Source organism: Apteryx mantelli, chromosome 2 (genome assembly GCF_036417845.1).
Source record: "Apteryx mantelli isolate bAptMan1 chromosome 2, bAptMan1.hap1, whole genome shotgun sequence".
Classification (NCBI taxonomy): Eukaryota; Metazoa; Chordata; class Aves; order Apterygiformes; family Apterygidae; genus Apteryx; species Apteryx mantelli.
The window spans coordinates 147,144,445-147,159,956 of record NC_089979.1 but is presented as its reverse complement, the minus strand read 5'-3'; the positions used below and the strand labels follow the sequence as shown (position 1 = coordinate 147,159,956).

The following is a 15,512-nucleotide window of genomic DNA, read 5'->3' as shown; positions in this document are numbered from 1 at the left end:
TCAAATGTTGAGACTGATGATTTAACATTTTAAAAATTTAAACACACACAGTGCAAGTCTAAAGATATGTTTCTAGTATGCAACCTATACAAGTTACCTGTCATCAAGTATAGTTATAAGTTCTCCAGCTTTAAATGTTAATTCATTGTCTTCAGCAGCCTCGAAATCATAGATAGCACGAACCTTTCGGCCCTCATGTTTGTGATTTGTTAAAAGGCTTGAGGTGCTCGGATACAAAGTGGAAAGTGCTGCTTGCTGTTGCCTTTGTTCTTTTAGTGACAGTTCAATAGCTACAAAAGAAAATTTATTCACATAAAATTCTAAATATAAATGTTTTGAATGATTTGAAGATTTAATTCTATAGAAACTTCCAGTATAACTCCATTGTTGTTGCATCATAACCAATTTCCTCCTTTCACTTAGGAATGACCATAAAAAACAAAAGATATTTTAAAACTATTGAGCCTCTACTGATGTCAACAAAAGATCTACTGAGGTTTTCAACATGGACAGGACTTGGATGAATGAGTAGTACTTAAGCAAAAATGGGATAATTCACTGAAGTCACAGAGGGCTTTTCCCTTTGAATAAACTGTGAAATGGAGAAGCTTAACATTTTGTAATTTTTTTATTACTATCTTAGACTGATACGCAATATTAAAATTCTTACTGGCATACAAGTGATGTTCAACTTATACTAGACTGCCTGAAATCATAAGATACAGCTGTTTCAGTGTTTCTCTGTCAGATCAGGAGTTTTTAGCCTGGATTCCTAAAGAAGCAAGAGTTACATGCCTTTGCTTGTCTATTTGTCCATCCCTTTTCTCTCCCTATCCCTCTCTGAAAATTTTTGAGCTTCTTAGTCTTTTTCAATTAAATTTGAGTGAGGGGGAAAAAAAAAAGAAATAAAAAAAAATTGTGTCAATCATATTAAGCTCCTCCAAGTCTGTGAAATAGATGACCATGTATATATAAGATGGGACAGAGGCGGGGATGTGTGGGAACAAGAGAGAATTCAGGGAGAAAGATAAGGGGGCACCAAGGAGAAACAGTCCGTGGCAGCCAAAGCACACCACCCTTTCACAACAGGAGTAACGAACTAGCTGGTGAAGGCCAGACAGCTTGTTCCAGCTGCACGGCGGAGGAGGGAGCGATACGGAGGTATCACGGTCCGCCCCGACCGCAAAGGGTTGCATCCCAAAAAATAATTGCTGCTCACAGACTAACTGTTGACCTATAGTACCCCCAGCCTCATTATCCCTGCTTACCATATTAAAAATCACACCCTTTGCTGCATAACGATATGTAAATAAGGGGGGCATACCCCCAACAACCGCGCAAATGGCAATCTGGCCAATGAAGTACGTCTGCCGCACTTCCACATCCCACCTTCAGCAGCTATAAAAGAGAGGACAGCTCACTAAAGTTTTTGGAAGGGAAGAAAATTGAACCGCCGACCTGTTCACTGGAGATTGCTGACGAGCGAGCCTCCTTCTCCCTCCCCCAAACAGGGACGCCTCTTTGGTAAGACTTGTGCCTCCGACAAACGTCGGACGTTACCCGGGAAAACATATCATTATTGAAAGAGCTTAATTGTGAGTTTGAGCTCATAGAAAGAAAATTTGTAGCAGCAAGTGCATTTATCAACGGCAATTCCGAACCTGTTGTATCTGTCGCTTTAATAAAATCTTATTCTTTTTACTTTGTGAAACTGACCCAGGGAAAGTCCTCAAACAGGGGGGCTCTGGCAGGCAAATGTAAATTATAAAGATAAGGAAGGGCCTTCCGTCCCTCCCTTTCACGCGACAGGATGAAAAAACAAAAAGGGACAGACTATCACAAGAAAACGAACAATGAAGAACCCACACAGAAATCTCAACCGTGAGACTTCAGGAAGCCAGACTTCGGTGGCTCTACTGTTGAAGGAGCTATTGATAACATACACAGATGGGCTAACAGGGATTTAAATAAATCAAAGTTATATTATGTAATAGCATTCTGAAGAATTTATCTATCAAAGATGAGAAACTGCAGACATCCACCAACCAAAAACTTTATCTGTGCTATGAAGATCTTATATACACATTGTCAGGTTAATTAGTTATATGGGCTCAAGTGAACAGCCTTTGTTACAGCTTTAAGCTCAAAGCTTGTACTGCATACAGTGACTAACCTTTTATGCCTTTTTGTTGCTGGAAAGTTTGACCTCAAAAAGCAGTAACTTGACCATGAGGATCAATCCAGTTTGAGAATAATTCTTTGCACATATCTGGCATAGGACTGGTAAATGACATATGCCTTGATACAACAGTAAATCAAAAGTAACCATTCCACATCTGTTTTGCGGGGCCACAGTGATGTGTTTAACAGCCACTATGCTTAGAGCAAGCAAAGGCTTAAAGTTCTTTGAATAATGCTTTCTTTCTACTTAAAGAAATAAAGTTCAAAGTATATCTAAAATACTGTATCCAATTTTGCATACCACTTACACTACAAATATTATTGTCTGCTTCCATCAAATGTTTAAACTCCAAACAAATGCATTTTACTGGCCCCAGGAAGAGGGAAAAATGCAAATGCAGAACTTGTACCAAACATTTCCATAATGGAGTATGTTCTTAAAATGAAATTTAGCAGACTACTACAGTGTTATTTCAGTTTGGCAAGATCAAGAAAAAAAATGATCAGGAACTATTCAACTTTGTCCTACCTATAAAATAACTTTGATCTTTAACTCTCCAAGAATTGAACAGAAGGAAGGGAATGGCAATCATAACCACAATCAAAAAGTATATTATTCACAGCAAGGAAGGAGGCAAAACATTTGTTCCTGCTTTATTAGATATTTATCATTAAATTGATTAGGTCAGCAAGTAAATGCACTCACCTTTAGCTAAATCCTCCTCTTCCTTTTTGTTAGCTACTGTACCAGGATCTTTGGCAACTAGAGCTGGACTCGCTTTTGCCTGTTCAGCAGCCTAGCCAAAAGCAAAAGATGTTAAAGTGGATTTAAAGAAAAACGGTGACAATGTATTACATTCATGTAATGTATTCATTTGTGATATAAAATCAAAAGTAAACCACAGCATTTCATCTCTCAAAGGAACATTAAGACAGATTTCATTTTGGTTGCAAATGCATTATAGAATTACAAACTAAAATACAGAACTGTGGATAAAAAGAATGTGTGATTCCTTTTAAAAACAACCACAAGATTTATTATACCTGTGAACCAATAGCTGGAAAAGTAACTCCTTGCTCCTTAAGATTTTTTATCATAGCAGATATTAAACTAAGCTGTGGGTCATTCTTGAATTCATCTGTCCATTCCACCATAAGAGCTTTCAGCTTTTCACAAACTTTTGGATGACCCTGGAGAATAGCAGAAACTAGTTAAGTAATTTAGCAATCTGTTCTTAATTCCTTAATTTCACATGAGAATATGAAACAATAAAATTGAAGTCCTTCAAATTCTCTTTATTTCCTAGTCCAAATTGCTGTTCTCCTTTGCAGTACACTGAGCAGATTGTGGTAAAGAATCTGTAAATGGTTAAACACAGCTGGTCAAAATTTTATATATATAATTAGAAACATAACCCTCATTGTTAAGAGCTCTATCAATATTAACTTTTTTTTAATGTGGCAATTTTAAACTGAAACCTGTTTTCCAGTTTAACTTTACAACTCCTATTTTTTTCAGATAGTTTTATCTTAAATTTTGAAACCAAGGAGGTAGTGAATTCTGCATTATTGCTGTTTTATGCTCAACAGAAAGACATCCATTATTACTGTCTATATAGACACTTTAAAATAAAGTCAGGTGTATCACTAAGGGATATCTCTGTCAGAGAGGAAAATACAATGTACCACTTTTCAGCACTGCTTTTGACTGCCTTCAGCAGTAGCATCTAAACAAATACATGACTCAAAATAGAGCAAAACAGAAAGTTACAGAAAAGCCCTGTACTGCCTACATTTTACTACCTATCTGCATTTAGTGTTTCATTGTTTTTACTTAATGTTCAAATGAATCTGTATATATTCTTCCCCGCAGTGAACAGAAAACATAAAAAGCTGTAGTTTTAAGTGGCCATAAGGAAGCTTTTATTCAGTGACTGTCATCCCAGTAACCTTGTATCCCCCCCAACCCCAAAATTTCCAATCTCCCAGAATTAGGTTCCAATCTACTTCCAGATTACCCCAACTCTCTAGCTTAGCTTTTATATGAATCCTACAAATCAATGCAATACATTACCTTATTCAACACATTGCTTACTTCACTGGCAAAATCTCTCGAACAGACTTCTAAATGAAAGATTTTACCACAGTTTGATACACATGCTCCTAGAAGCTAAAGACAAAGAGATTAGAACTCAGGGAAGCTTTTTGCAATATAACTCCTTTCAGGAAGGAAAAGGAATACATCAAAAAGTCACCTACTGTTAATGCTTGCATAGCAACATGGGGATCTTTATGGTTCACTCTCTTCATAATAGAACGAAGACAGTCCTTGGGCCTAAAGAAACACAAGACAGTTTGAAAATGATGTAATGGAAAGAACATTTCCTATTGCACAGATTTCAATGCATGAAAAGGCTAATAGCAAGTTCTCCCAAATAAAGTTGGCAAATTATTTAATAGCTTTTTCTTAATGTTGCAATTAAAAGAACTACAGCATTAACAGTTCTAGTCATTTTTATCTGTAGAATTGCTAGTTTTCTTCGTTAGCAGAATCTCTCAGTAAGCTACATTTATTTTTGATTATAATTCTCTATAGTCATGCACCTCCATTAAATGTTTCATTTTTACTCTTTAGAAAAAAAATTCATACCAGAGAAACCTTCATATAAATTTATTTTAATATAATCACATACTATATCAAAACTCATATCCTCTTTTTAATGAAAATAGTTTTTTGCTAAATCAAATTTGTCTCCTCGCATTTAACTTCTTTTTAACACACATCTAAAGTATCTAATATCAAAATGTAATGTTTCTCTGCATCCATAAGACAAGTAAATGAACATAAGTCATAATTTCAATAGTATATTTGTGTTCTCAGATGCTTCATAACCAATAAAAGGAATACTCACACTATTTTCCATGATCAAGGCAATTCCATGTGCCTCACCCCTATCTGTTCCCTACACAGTCTTTTCTTCTATGGAGTACTCTTTTCCCACCCCACTCTTCTCCCACAACACATATACTGAACTCCCTTGAACATCAAATATTCGTTTTACTGACCCATCGTCCATGTGAGCTCTGAAAGTACCCAAGGAACACAGAGTACACAGATGCAGAACTGGTCCTCTGTTAATGACAACACATCTTAAAAAAGGAATACTTGCATATGCTTCAAAGGGGAATGAGGCATAAAAAGTCACATTTACATAAACGTGACCAGGTTTTTGCACTGTAGATCTCGTCTCCTTCTCTTAACATCTCTCTAGTTCCTACATGCATCCACTCAAATCACAATAAAAAAATTCCTACTTGTTAAAATTAGGTTGCAATTTCTAGCCAAGTCAGTTTTGTAAATAAACTAAGCTTAAATGGGCTTAGAATATGTTCTTTAGAAGTAAATATGGTACTATAACTCCCTTGTTAGTCAATAACAAATGCAACTCCATGCACAAAAGCCAAAATCAAGACATCAGTGTTGCAGAATTCTGTATCTCACATATTTGGTGCTTTAATATAGGAATGGTATTTAACATCAATATCTAAAATAAAGCAGAGAGCAAGGTTTCTATAATTTAATTTACATCATGCTTACCAATTACTGGCAAGAATAACCTTTCAGTAAGCCTGATTTCGTTTTAAATACATTCTCCTCCACACTTATGGATTATTATGGATACTTATTTTTCAGTAGATAAACAATCAGCATTTGTAATTAATATTTGTTTAATAAGTTTGAGTGGTAATTACTTTCATATACTTTCCCTTAAAATCTACCACTCCTTTGCATTTCCCATCCACATCGAAGAACAGCTGCTTACATACCAATTACCACCACCCTTCTGTCACACTTTTAGGTTTGGAGGGATTTTATTTGTTTGTTTAGTTATTACCACTACATTCTTCACAGATTCTATTTTAATCTATAGTCTAACATTTAGAAACACAATATGCAATGAACCAACAAGTGCTAAAGGACTATTAAACATTCTGCATGTAAGTTGCAAAACTATTAAATATGGAATTCAAGTTTAATACAAAATTTACAGAAGAATTTTGTACATACATAGAACTTGTCTGTAAAATTCCGTACAATGTACTTGAATTCTGTATTTAAGTTTCAAAACTATTAAATACAGAATGCCAGTTTTATCTATGCTGTAGTAGATAGAAATAATAGCAAAAGGAAATTTAAGAAACAATTTAAATGAGAGTTTCTGACAGTTTGGTATATTAGAGCCTGTATGCCTTTTTTTTGTTGTTTGTTTGTTCTGTCCGTAGAGGTGGTGGAAGGCTGAGCGAGTCTGGGGTAGGATTATGACTGGCACGCAAGCATTATCTATTGAATAGCCCTGAATAGATTCTTTTTTCTTTTGAGGGAGGCAAAAGTAGGAAAAGAGGAAAAAAGTGTGAATTTAAAACTAAGATTTTCATATTTCTGGAATATTTACAGTAATTCTCCCCCTCCACACACACATAAAATTAGTTTTCTATTGCACTGATATCCAAGAACTAATACGAAACTTAAGTATACATTACACCACTGCTTGGCTTTACTATATTTGGCAGTGTCTATGTTTTACAGAAATGTCCACCTCAAATTTAGTAGTACTAATTATAGAAAATGCTGCCACATAGTAAGACTACATATTACTCAGTGTATACTTTCATATAACTGATTATTTTACTTATGCTGATCAATAGATAAGTCAAACTTTCTACTCATTAACAGTCCAATACAGATATGAAGGTTATAAGACTGTCCATTATCTATTCATTATCTAAGACTCTTCATATGTTCACTTCACCTAAGAAAAAAAATACATGATAAACCTTTCAGGAATAACTGCTTTTTAATGATTAATTTGTGAGTAGGCCTATTAATGTGTTATGAGGGCAAGCACAAAAAGAGTATGACCATTAATGTTAAGCCAAAATTTATAAAGATAGGGTGCAGGGTCAAAAGTTTAATGGTCCAGGAACAGGACCATTAGCTTAAACTTTTCTATTAAGGCTAATGAAAAAAAAAAAAAAAAGGAAATCCAAAGTCTTAATTAAAAAATATGAAGTAACAAGAAAGCCTCAAAACCAAGTGATCTTCCATGCACGTCAAGTACAAATTTCAAAAGGTAAAATAATTCAGTAATTCATAGAAGCTCCAGATAAATGGACAAATATATATTTTTAACACTCAGTGATCGCATCTATTAAATGTTTTAACATGCTCAAACATTTAAGAAGAAATCTTTTCATTACATCTATATCAAACATCAGGCTGACTGATGCTTAGTCTCACAGACTAAGAAACCCTATTCTAGACAGCACTGAAATCCTATTTTTGCTTCAAATTAACTCATTATACAATTTAGTCTATAAATTATGAGAAGCACTATTTAGAAATCAGAAGAAAGGCATGCACCCCACATGAACACAATTCTATTTATTAGGAAATTTATTAAACAGCTCTCCAGAACATGCTATACAAACATTAGGCCACACTTCTGTTCCAACAGTTTTATAATCCAAGTTTCAGAGACAGCACAGTGATCAGGAATAACAAACCAGTAGGGAGAAAATACGGCAAGGTAAGATAGAAGTAATAATATTATATACTCATACATCCAGAAAACATTCACAATAAATTTCAGTTTGGGTTTTATAAAGTAAAAATAATGCATTCGATTGTTAAATAAACATAATAAAATTATTTATCAAAAACAAAATAAACAGTAACTGGAATCTGAAATACTACTTTGCACAAAACATTTCACAATTTTGGAAATGTATTTTATTATCTGAGATGAATGACTATGGGGATGAAGACTACACAGGTGACTCAACTTCCCTCCCTACTGTTAGAAACAACTAGCCAGAGATTAGTGTATATAACTATACGTATGTAACTATGTAAACAGTAAAACTGTAATTATGTAAAACACTACTTATACTGGGCAACTTTAGTGGAAGAAAAAAAACAGAAGGTAGTTTGGAAGACTATCAAGAAAGCAATCTTACTGTCCTCTCTTGTACGAGCAGGCATGAAAACGACAAAAGGAGAACCATCTAAGCAGAACAGTGATGCACCGAGGCAGTGGTAAAACCATAAGGAATCAGGTCAAAGTTACAGACACATTGATAAACAGACAAACCATTTGTGAATGATGCTTTTGTTTCTTCTTGAGTGTTTTTTTTGTTACATTTGTTATACTAAGTAGAGAGTGCTACATTAAATATTTCTAATTTCTCCACCACTGAAGTCTTCTCCCAGTACACTAACTTTCTTTTTTCAGCCTGTCATTTTTGCTAAGTAACATTGCCAGAGGAAAAACTGCAGCAGTGATGGTTTAAAACAAATATCTTATTAACTTAATACATAAATGCAAAAGGTACAACCATCTCAAAGTCAAATGCAAGAAGAATGAGGTTCAGGAACCGGTTAACACTGAACCAGAATGACTGAGGAAGACAAAGAGGGAAAGTGAGACAGGTGCTTCATGCTAAAACATATTACACATGACCTTTAATTTCTCCTTTTCTTCTGCTTAATAAATCATTCCAGTTTCATAACATTATTTTACTAAGAGCTCAAACTACAGATCCAGTTGTATAAGCATTTCCACTGCAGAAAGCCAACACTACACAGTTTCTATACCTTTCCTGTAGTCGGATAATTTAATTATGCAAGTCAAAGATGATCAAAGCTTTTGAAGTAAACAAGTTTTGAAGAATAATGCATAAGAACAGAAAAGCACATCACATCTAATAGTAAAACTTCATATTCTGTTTTAATCAAGTTTTTGTGTTGAAAAGGAAGACTTGCTCACTGAACATTTTCAATTACCACCAACACTCCCCAAAAATGGCAAGCAAAAAAAGCTCATAATTATCATATGCAACTGCAGAATTGTATTACTTATTAGAACAAATCCAGAGATTAAAAAAGTCTCATAGTTAAACAAATTTTAGATCATTGTAAAGTAGTCAAATAAAAAAAACAGATTCAGTGGAATCCTCACTTGCTGAAACAGAGTACTTTTGTTGACTGGATTAAGGAAAGGGAAGAAAGATTAAATGTGTAGCTATTGGTGATTCTATATTACCAAGGTACATCAATTAAAAAAAAAAAAAACAAAACACACACACACACTAGTGCAACTACATGAATTCAGTTAGAAGTTCAGTTACTGAACTGTAACTAAATTATCTTAGGAGAAAACAAAACCTCTTTGTAGCTAAATAGGCTTCTGACAATTACCCTAGATCCACGTAAGGTGCTGGCAGACCAAAATGAGACAAGGCGCCATATAAAACTATGTAACAACAAATTGCATTTTCTTTTGCAATAAAGAAAATAGTCCTTCCGGTCTTCTGTGGCTTTATGCATATGACTATCTACATTTAAAATGCCACAGGCACACATCAGAATTTAGACTGGTACAAAAGAAAATCCGTAGAGCAGAGATGATAACCTAAACTTGTGTCAAGAACTAAAAAAGACAGAGCTTGTATTGGATCAGAACTGGTGACAGATTAAAGCAGATCCCAATACAGAACACTAGAATCCCTGCCACAGGAATTTATGTTGTAGGGGAGTTAGGAAGAGTTAAAATTCTTAATGGGGAACTTCCATCTGTTTTACCTTCCTGTATAATTTGACATAATCTATCAAAACAAAGAGGACAAAAAAACCACCATTATCAGCAAGTCTTAACATTTTATTTTAAGTGAAGAGTCAGCTGGAAGCCTGCTACTAAAAGCAGACTAAGTATTACAAAGGTTAAAGTAACAGATGGGGGGGGGGGGGGGGGGAAACACACACACTCTTATTCAAGAAACAATCGTAACAAAAATTCCAGCTGTCCCAGAGAAATTTAGCTATATGTTGCCAGAGATCTCTGGTTTTGTCAGTATTCCCTAGGAGCTGTCTCCTGTAGCTAGATACATTTGAGTACTGTTCAGAATAAATCACTGTTAGGCTAAATCTGGCCTATGTAAAAGCTTTCACCAATTAAACAGAATACGGAATCCTTCAACAATATTGTTATAGGCTCAGTATCAACAGATAAAGGAGCAAAAATACAGTTTTTGTATACAGAGACTAGTGTGAAATGTTATTAACAACTTACCAGCTTTTATTCTAACTAGAACTTTACACAACAGCATAGGCATCTCAATATGCCATGTTATTCATAAATACTCCTCTGGAGATCATCTCTAATCCCAAGGAATAAGCTTATTTGCTGACCTGTCCTTTGGAACAAAAATCCCAGGTGGGAATTTGTTACCTGGCATTCCATATTGTTTCCTGCAGTTTTAAAAAGCAAACCATGTCCTTCTCAGAGAAGTCTTTCACTAAACAGCAGCAATAGGCATCTCTTTGAAGCTGTTTCTTAAAAACAAACTGTTACACAGACTGCTTGGGAAAGATGCATTCAAAACATGTTTCCAAATTCTAAAACAACACTGAATATTTCAATATATTTAGAGTATTTATAATGTCTTTAAACTGTATTACTTGCTAATTCAAATTATACTTTGACTTTTCAAGTCCAAAAAATGAGGCCATGCATAAGGCCTATGACAGAGTTCAATAAGGAATCAACAAAAGAAGCATTAAGAGCCCGTATTAAGATGTGTTTCATTTAATACCACATTATCAGAATGCCCATTTATCAAAGCTCTAATGTGGGAGAAAAGCTTGTCAAAACAGGGGGAAGAAACATACAACCTCATTGCTTTCTGTGACAAAGTGACTGATGGTCTGGCCAAGGGGAGGGCTGTATACCTTTGATTTTAGCAAGCCTGTTGACAGTCTCCCATCCTTATCACCAAACTGGTGAAACATGGGCTGAATAAATGGATGATAAGGCAATTGGAAAATTGGTTGGACTGCCAGGCTCAGAGTTGTGAACAGCAGTACAAAGTCCAGTTGGTGGCCAGCAGCTAGTGTGGTCCCTCAAGGATCAGTACTGCCAAATAAATGTCTTCATAATGACCTAGACGATGGGAGGGAACACACTCTGCACAAGTTCGCTGATGACACCAAACAGGGAGGAGCAGGCAATATGCTGGAGGGCAGGGCTTGCTATTCAGAGGGACCTGAGCAGGCTGGAGAAATACGCCAGAGAAATAGGCTGACCAGAACCTCATCAAGTTCAATAAGAGCAAATGCAAGGTCTTGCATCTGGGACAAACTGCACCAGCAGAGGCTGGGGGCCAGCTGCCTAGGAAACGGCTACACAAAAAAGGATGAGGGGGTCCCAGTGGGCAACATGAGTCAGCAGTGTGGCCTGGCAGCAAAGGAGGCCAACTGCATCTTGGCCTGTATTAGTAAGAGCACAGCCAGCAGGGCCAGCAAAGCGATCCTTCCCCTCTATTCAGCACTTGCAAGAGTGCATCGGGAGTACTGTGTCCAGTTTTGTGCTCCCCAATACAAGAAGAATATCAACATACTGGAGCAAGTCCAGCAGAGGGGCATCAAGATGATCAGCGGGCTGGAGAACACCACGAATGAGGACAGCCAGAGCTAGGTTAAGTTTGTAGAAGAACAGGCTAAGGAGGGGGAACCTAATTGCTGTCTACAACTACCTGATCAGAGGATACAAAGAAGATGGAGCCAGACTCTTCTCAGAGGTGCACAGTGATAAGAGGCAACAGACAAGTTGGAACATGGAAAATTACAATTAGATAGTACGAAAAGAAAAATTTATCATGGGGTGGCTAAATACTGGAACAGGTTACCCAGAGAGGCTGTAGAAACTCTGTGCTTGGAGGTGTTCAAGGCTACTGGACATGGCCCTGTTTTGAGCAGGGGGGTTAGACCAGATGAACTCTAAAGCCTGCTTCCAACCTAAATTATGATTTTATTAAAAAAAAAAAACCTAATGACTTCTCCTGGGTTTACAATAACACTGTTAAAACACAGTGCCTTAACTTTTTGTTACATCAGTGAAAAACTGCTATATGCAAATACTAATTTTAACAGATCACTTAATATCTCCAGAGGAAGAACTATAAAATATAGGGACAGAAAACCCTTACGTTTTCCTTGTACTGGTAGTAAAATTACTTTATAGTAAGTTAATTGAGGAAAAGTTGCAAAAGCTTATACAAGATAACAAAATTTTCATTCCTGTCATCTAGGAAGTCTTCATAAAGAAGACCAGAATAACAAAATTAAAGTTTTTTGGAGGAAAAGCTCTGAAATCACTTACCCTGTGCGCGACTGTCCAACTTTATCACAAATATCTAAGATGAGGCCCCAGTCTTCTGCAGTGTTCATCTCACTGGTTGCTTTCTCTGATGAATAAAGCATAAGTAAATCAAAATACAAATTTAAAAAATGAGAACAGAATTTAAGATAAAACTGACAAAGATGTTATATTACTCCTTTACATACTGCAAAATGCACAGTAAAATCCTATATTAACTTATTAATATATAAAAACTGTTCTACCCAATTGCTTTAATTTTAAAGCATTCACTTGCTACCATAAATTTAAATTCAGACAAACATATTTTCCCCCCACTAATAAATATATACCCAGAATATCACAAAAAATCATATCAGCTATCAAGAGATGTTATTTCCCCATTTGGAACTGTAAAGTTTAATAGGATATGAATACTCAAAGCATTGGTTCATTTGAGACTAAGATACAGCAGGAACAGCATTTTACCACATCCTCAGACACAAGCTGCTGAGTCTTGCATTTCTTTTACATGTATTGCAAGTCAACAAGGAGGCCTCAAAGATTCATGAATAATCACTAAAATTGACTTTTATCTCCCCATTCTCATCTCTACCCTGGATGATATATTCCACTGTCTCTTTTCAGCTACAGAGACTGCAAAACCAAAGCTAGTCTGATAAAAGCCAATGGGGCTCTCTTCCAAATATCTTGAATAGGACAGTAGAGTCCCCGTGGAAGAGTGCAGAAAAAGAGGGAAGGTGGAGAAGGATAAATTCCACCTCAGAACAGAGGAGAGAGACCCCCACCACACACACACACACACACACACACACACACACACACACACTATTTCTCCCCAGAGTAGCCTAGGTACCCAGAGGATAACAATAAATAAAAGAGCTAAAGGAAACTGGGCCTTACGCTGCAACTGAATGGAAAACTGACAGATTGGATCAGTACTGGACAGCACTAGGGAACACACGAGCCATTTCCACTATTCTCTGCACAGAAAGAGATACAGGGAGAGAATAGTAGGTAACCTTTGCTTCCTATCCCTGCTTCATCCAATATTCACCTTTTAACCTATAAAATGGGTCTCAGCAAAGGGTACCAGGCCTCAGGCAACGTCTCAGAGACTACTTAGATAGTTTTACCAAGGGAAGCAAAGAATTCCTATAAAAACTTATCTGCCAGGATTCATTAATCTATACTAGCACTTGATAGATTGCAGAGAAAAGACAAAGAAAAATATCTAATTGCCAAAAGTTATGAGAAGTTATTAATCCCAAAGCTGATGGTCCCGTTTTCTATGGGTGAGTTTCTCTGTCCTACAAATTGAAGTCAGGTTATACTTGCTTAGTCTCTTAATTCAGATCTACAACGCACAAAAGCAAAGCTCTACAGTTACATGCTCTCAAAGTATTTCTGCAGGGGGGGAAAAAAATATATATATATATATATATATCATTCTAGTTGTATAAGGGAGAGTTTGATCACTCTTATGCAAGTTATGCTATGTGATGCAAGAAAAACAGTGAAGCAGCATAGGGAAAATAGCCATAATTCTATATATTCTGCCAGATAAAGTAAAAAGGCACTGTCTCTTCTCTCTGAACTGAATCAAAGCTTATTTGATTACAAAAGACTGCGATAATCAACAAAAACATCAAAAACTTTGGGTAGACACCATGCTAATATCTGGCACCGACAAATCAACAGACCACTGCATTTTTTTTTTTCTTCAGTCTACTAACGTTCCAAATCATGCTTAGGACTAGTATAGCTAACAGTTCACAAAATTACTGAATTTTTAACCTTATTTATAAAAGAAACATGGCAACTGCAAAGGAATTATTGAGAGCAATACCATAATGGCACAATTCAGTCAGCAAGCAAACTAGAAAAGCCAAAACAGAAAGCAGAACAATGAGACTGTACCTTGCTGAAATCGATGAATACTATTTCATTACTCCAGAGTTTAGTCAGCTCTAAATTATCCGTGGGCAGAAGATGTGTGCCACACATGGAGAGACACCTAAAACGAATGCTCAGTATAGAGCAACCACAGGCTGAGCCAGACTTCTGCAATCACAGGACACGAGTGCAGCCGCTGTACTGCTGGCAAAGCCGGCCTGGAGCCTGAGGCATTATCACGGCTTTTTGGAAGCAGGCAGCCTGAGTTAGCAAGTGCTGGTGGACCCGAGTTCAAGCATGCCTGCACGGCACTCCCCACCCTGGAAGCGCTGCCAGTGCACCCACACAGCCCGGAGGCACCCGAAGTAGGCTGCGCGGAGACGGCTTGCTCCCACCTCCACCGTCTCAGCCCAGAGTCAGCTCTGCTGGAGCCAGAGCTGCCCCATTCAAACCATGTCTACACAGTGCTCTCCAGCATCGCAAGTCCAGCGAGGCTTAGAGTTCACTCACAATGAATGCTCTACGGTGGTTAGTATATGCTTTAGCAGCCAGACAGCCGAGAAATCCAATGCAGCTGAAACTTTTTGGACTTTCCATTTATCCTAATGGACAGTTGCCTTCACTTTTGTCAATAATTGACTCTTCTTTCCTCACATCACCAGAGAGCAATTGCATGGCAATTTGTCCTGTCTTTTACAAACCAAAAAGTAAAATAATGCATGCCTAAGGTTTGATAGTAACAACAAACTGTGTTCTATGATAATTTAAATAGCATTGGCTGAAACTGCAAGTAAGATGGGAATTGATAAAATCCCTAACCCATACCAGCCATATCAATTAAAACCTTCATTTTCATTCTCAGTAGGAATATTCTGCAAAGTTATTCATGAGGACAGTTACATGTTTTCTATCATGGTTACATCCCTCCTCAGAAGTTAAATTTAGTCTTGTATAAAAACTGCATTTGTTTGCAATGCCTCCCTCCTGTTGTTAGTCAGGATATTTCTTCTACCAAAAATGCTAGATAGTTTCTTACCAAATTTCAGTCTAAAGCCCAGTTCCATTGTATACTGTCTTTTCTATTAATGAGCACCTATTATTTCCCTTGCATTAAAAAAAAAAAAGCCATAAAACAGGAGTAAAAATTTTTGTCTGTAGAGTTTTAGTTATATTCTGTCTCAGTCAAGGACAGTTAAAATTTAACCACACACTGTGAACACT

The 15,512-nt window shown here is 36.5% G+C and overlaps 1 protein-coding gene across 2 annotated transcripts in view; it reads right to left on the bottom strand.

Moving 5' to 3' along the window:
- Positions 1-15,512, bottom strand: part of STAM (signal transducing adaptor molecule) — a 44,357-nt gene that overhangs the window by 18,693 nt on the left and 10,152 nt on the right. The window contains exons 2-7 of one of the 2 annotated variants that reach the window (XM_067291764.1): positions 12,399-12,483; positions 4,441-4,516; positions 4,256-4,351; positions 3,226-3,372; positions 2,888-2,978; positions 98-290 (exon numbers count right to left, since the gene is read on the bottom strand). In XM_067291764.1, coding sequence (XP_067147865.1) covers positions 98-290; positions 2,888-2,978; positions 3,226-3,372; positions 4,256-4,351; positions 4,441-4,516; positions 12,399-12,483 — 688 coding nt within the window. The remainder of the gene's footprint in view (positions 1-97; positions 291-2,887; positions 2,979-3,225; positions 3,373-4,255; positions 4,352-4,440; positions 4,517-12,398; positions 12,484-15,512) is intronic. The other variant, XM_067291765.1, reaches the window with a different exon arrangement.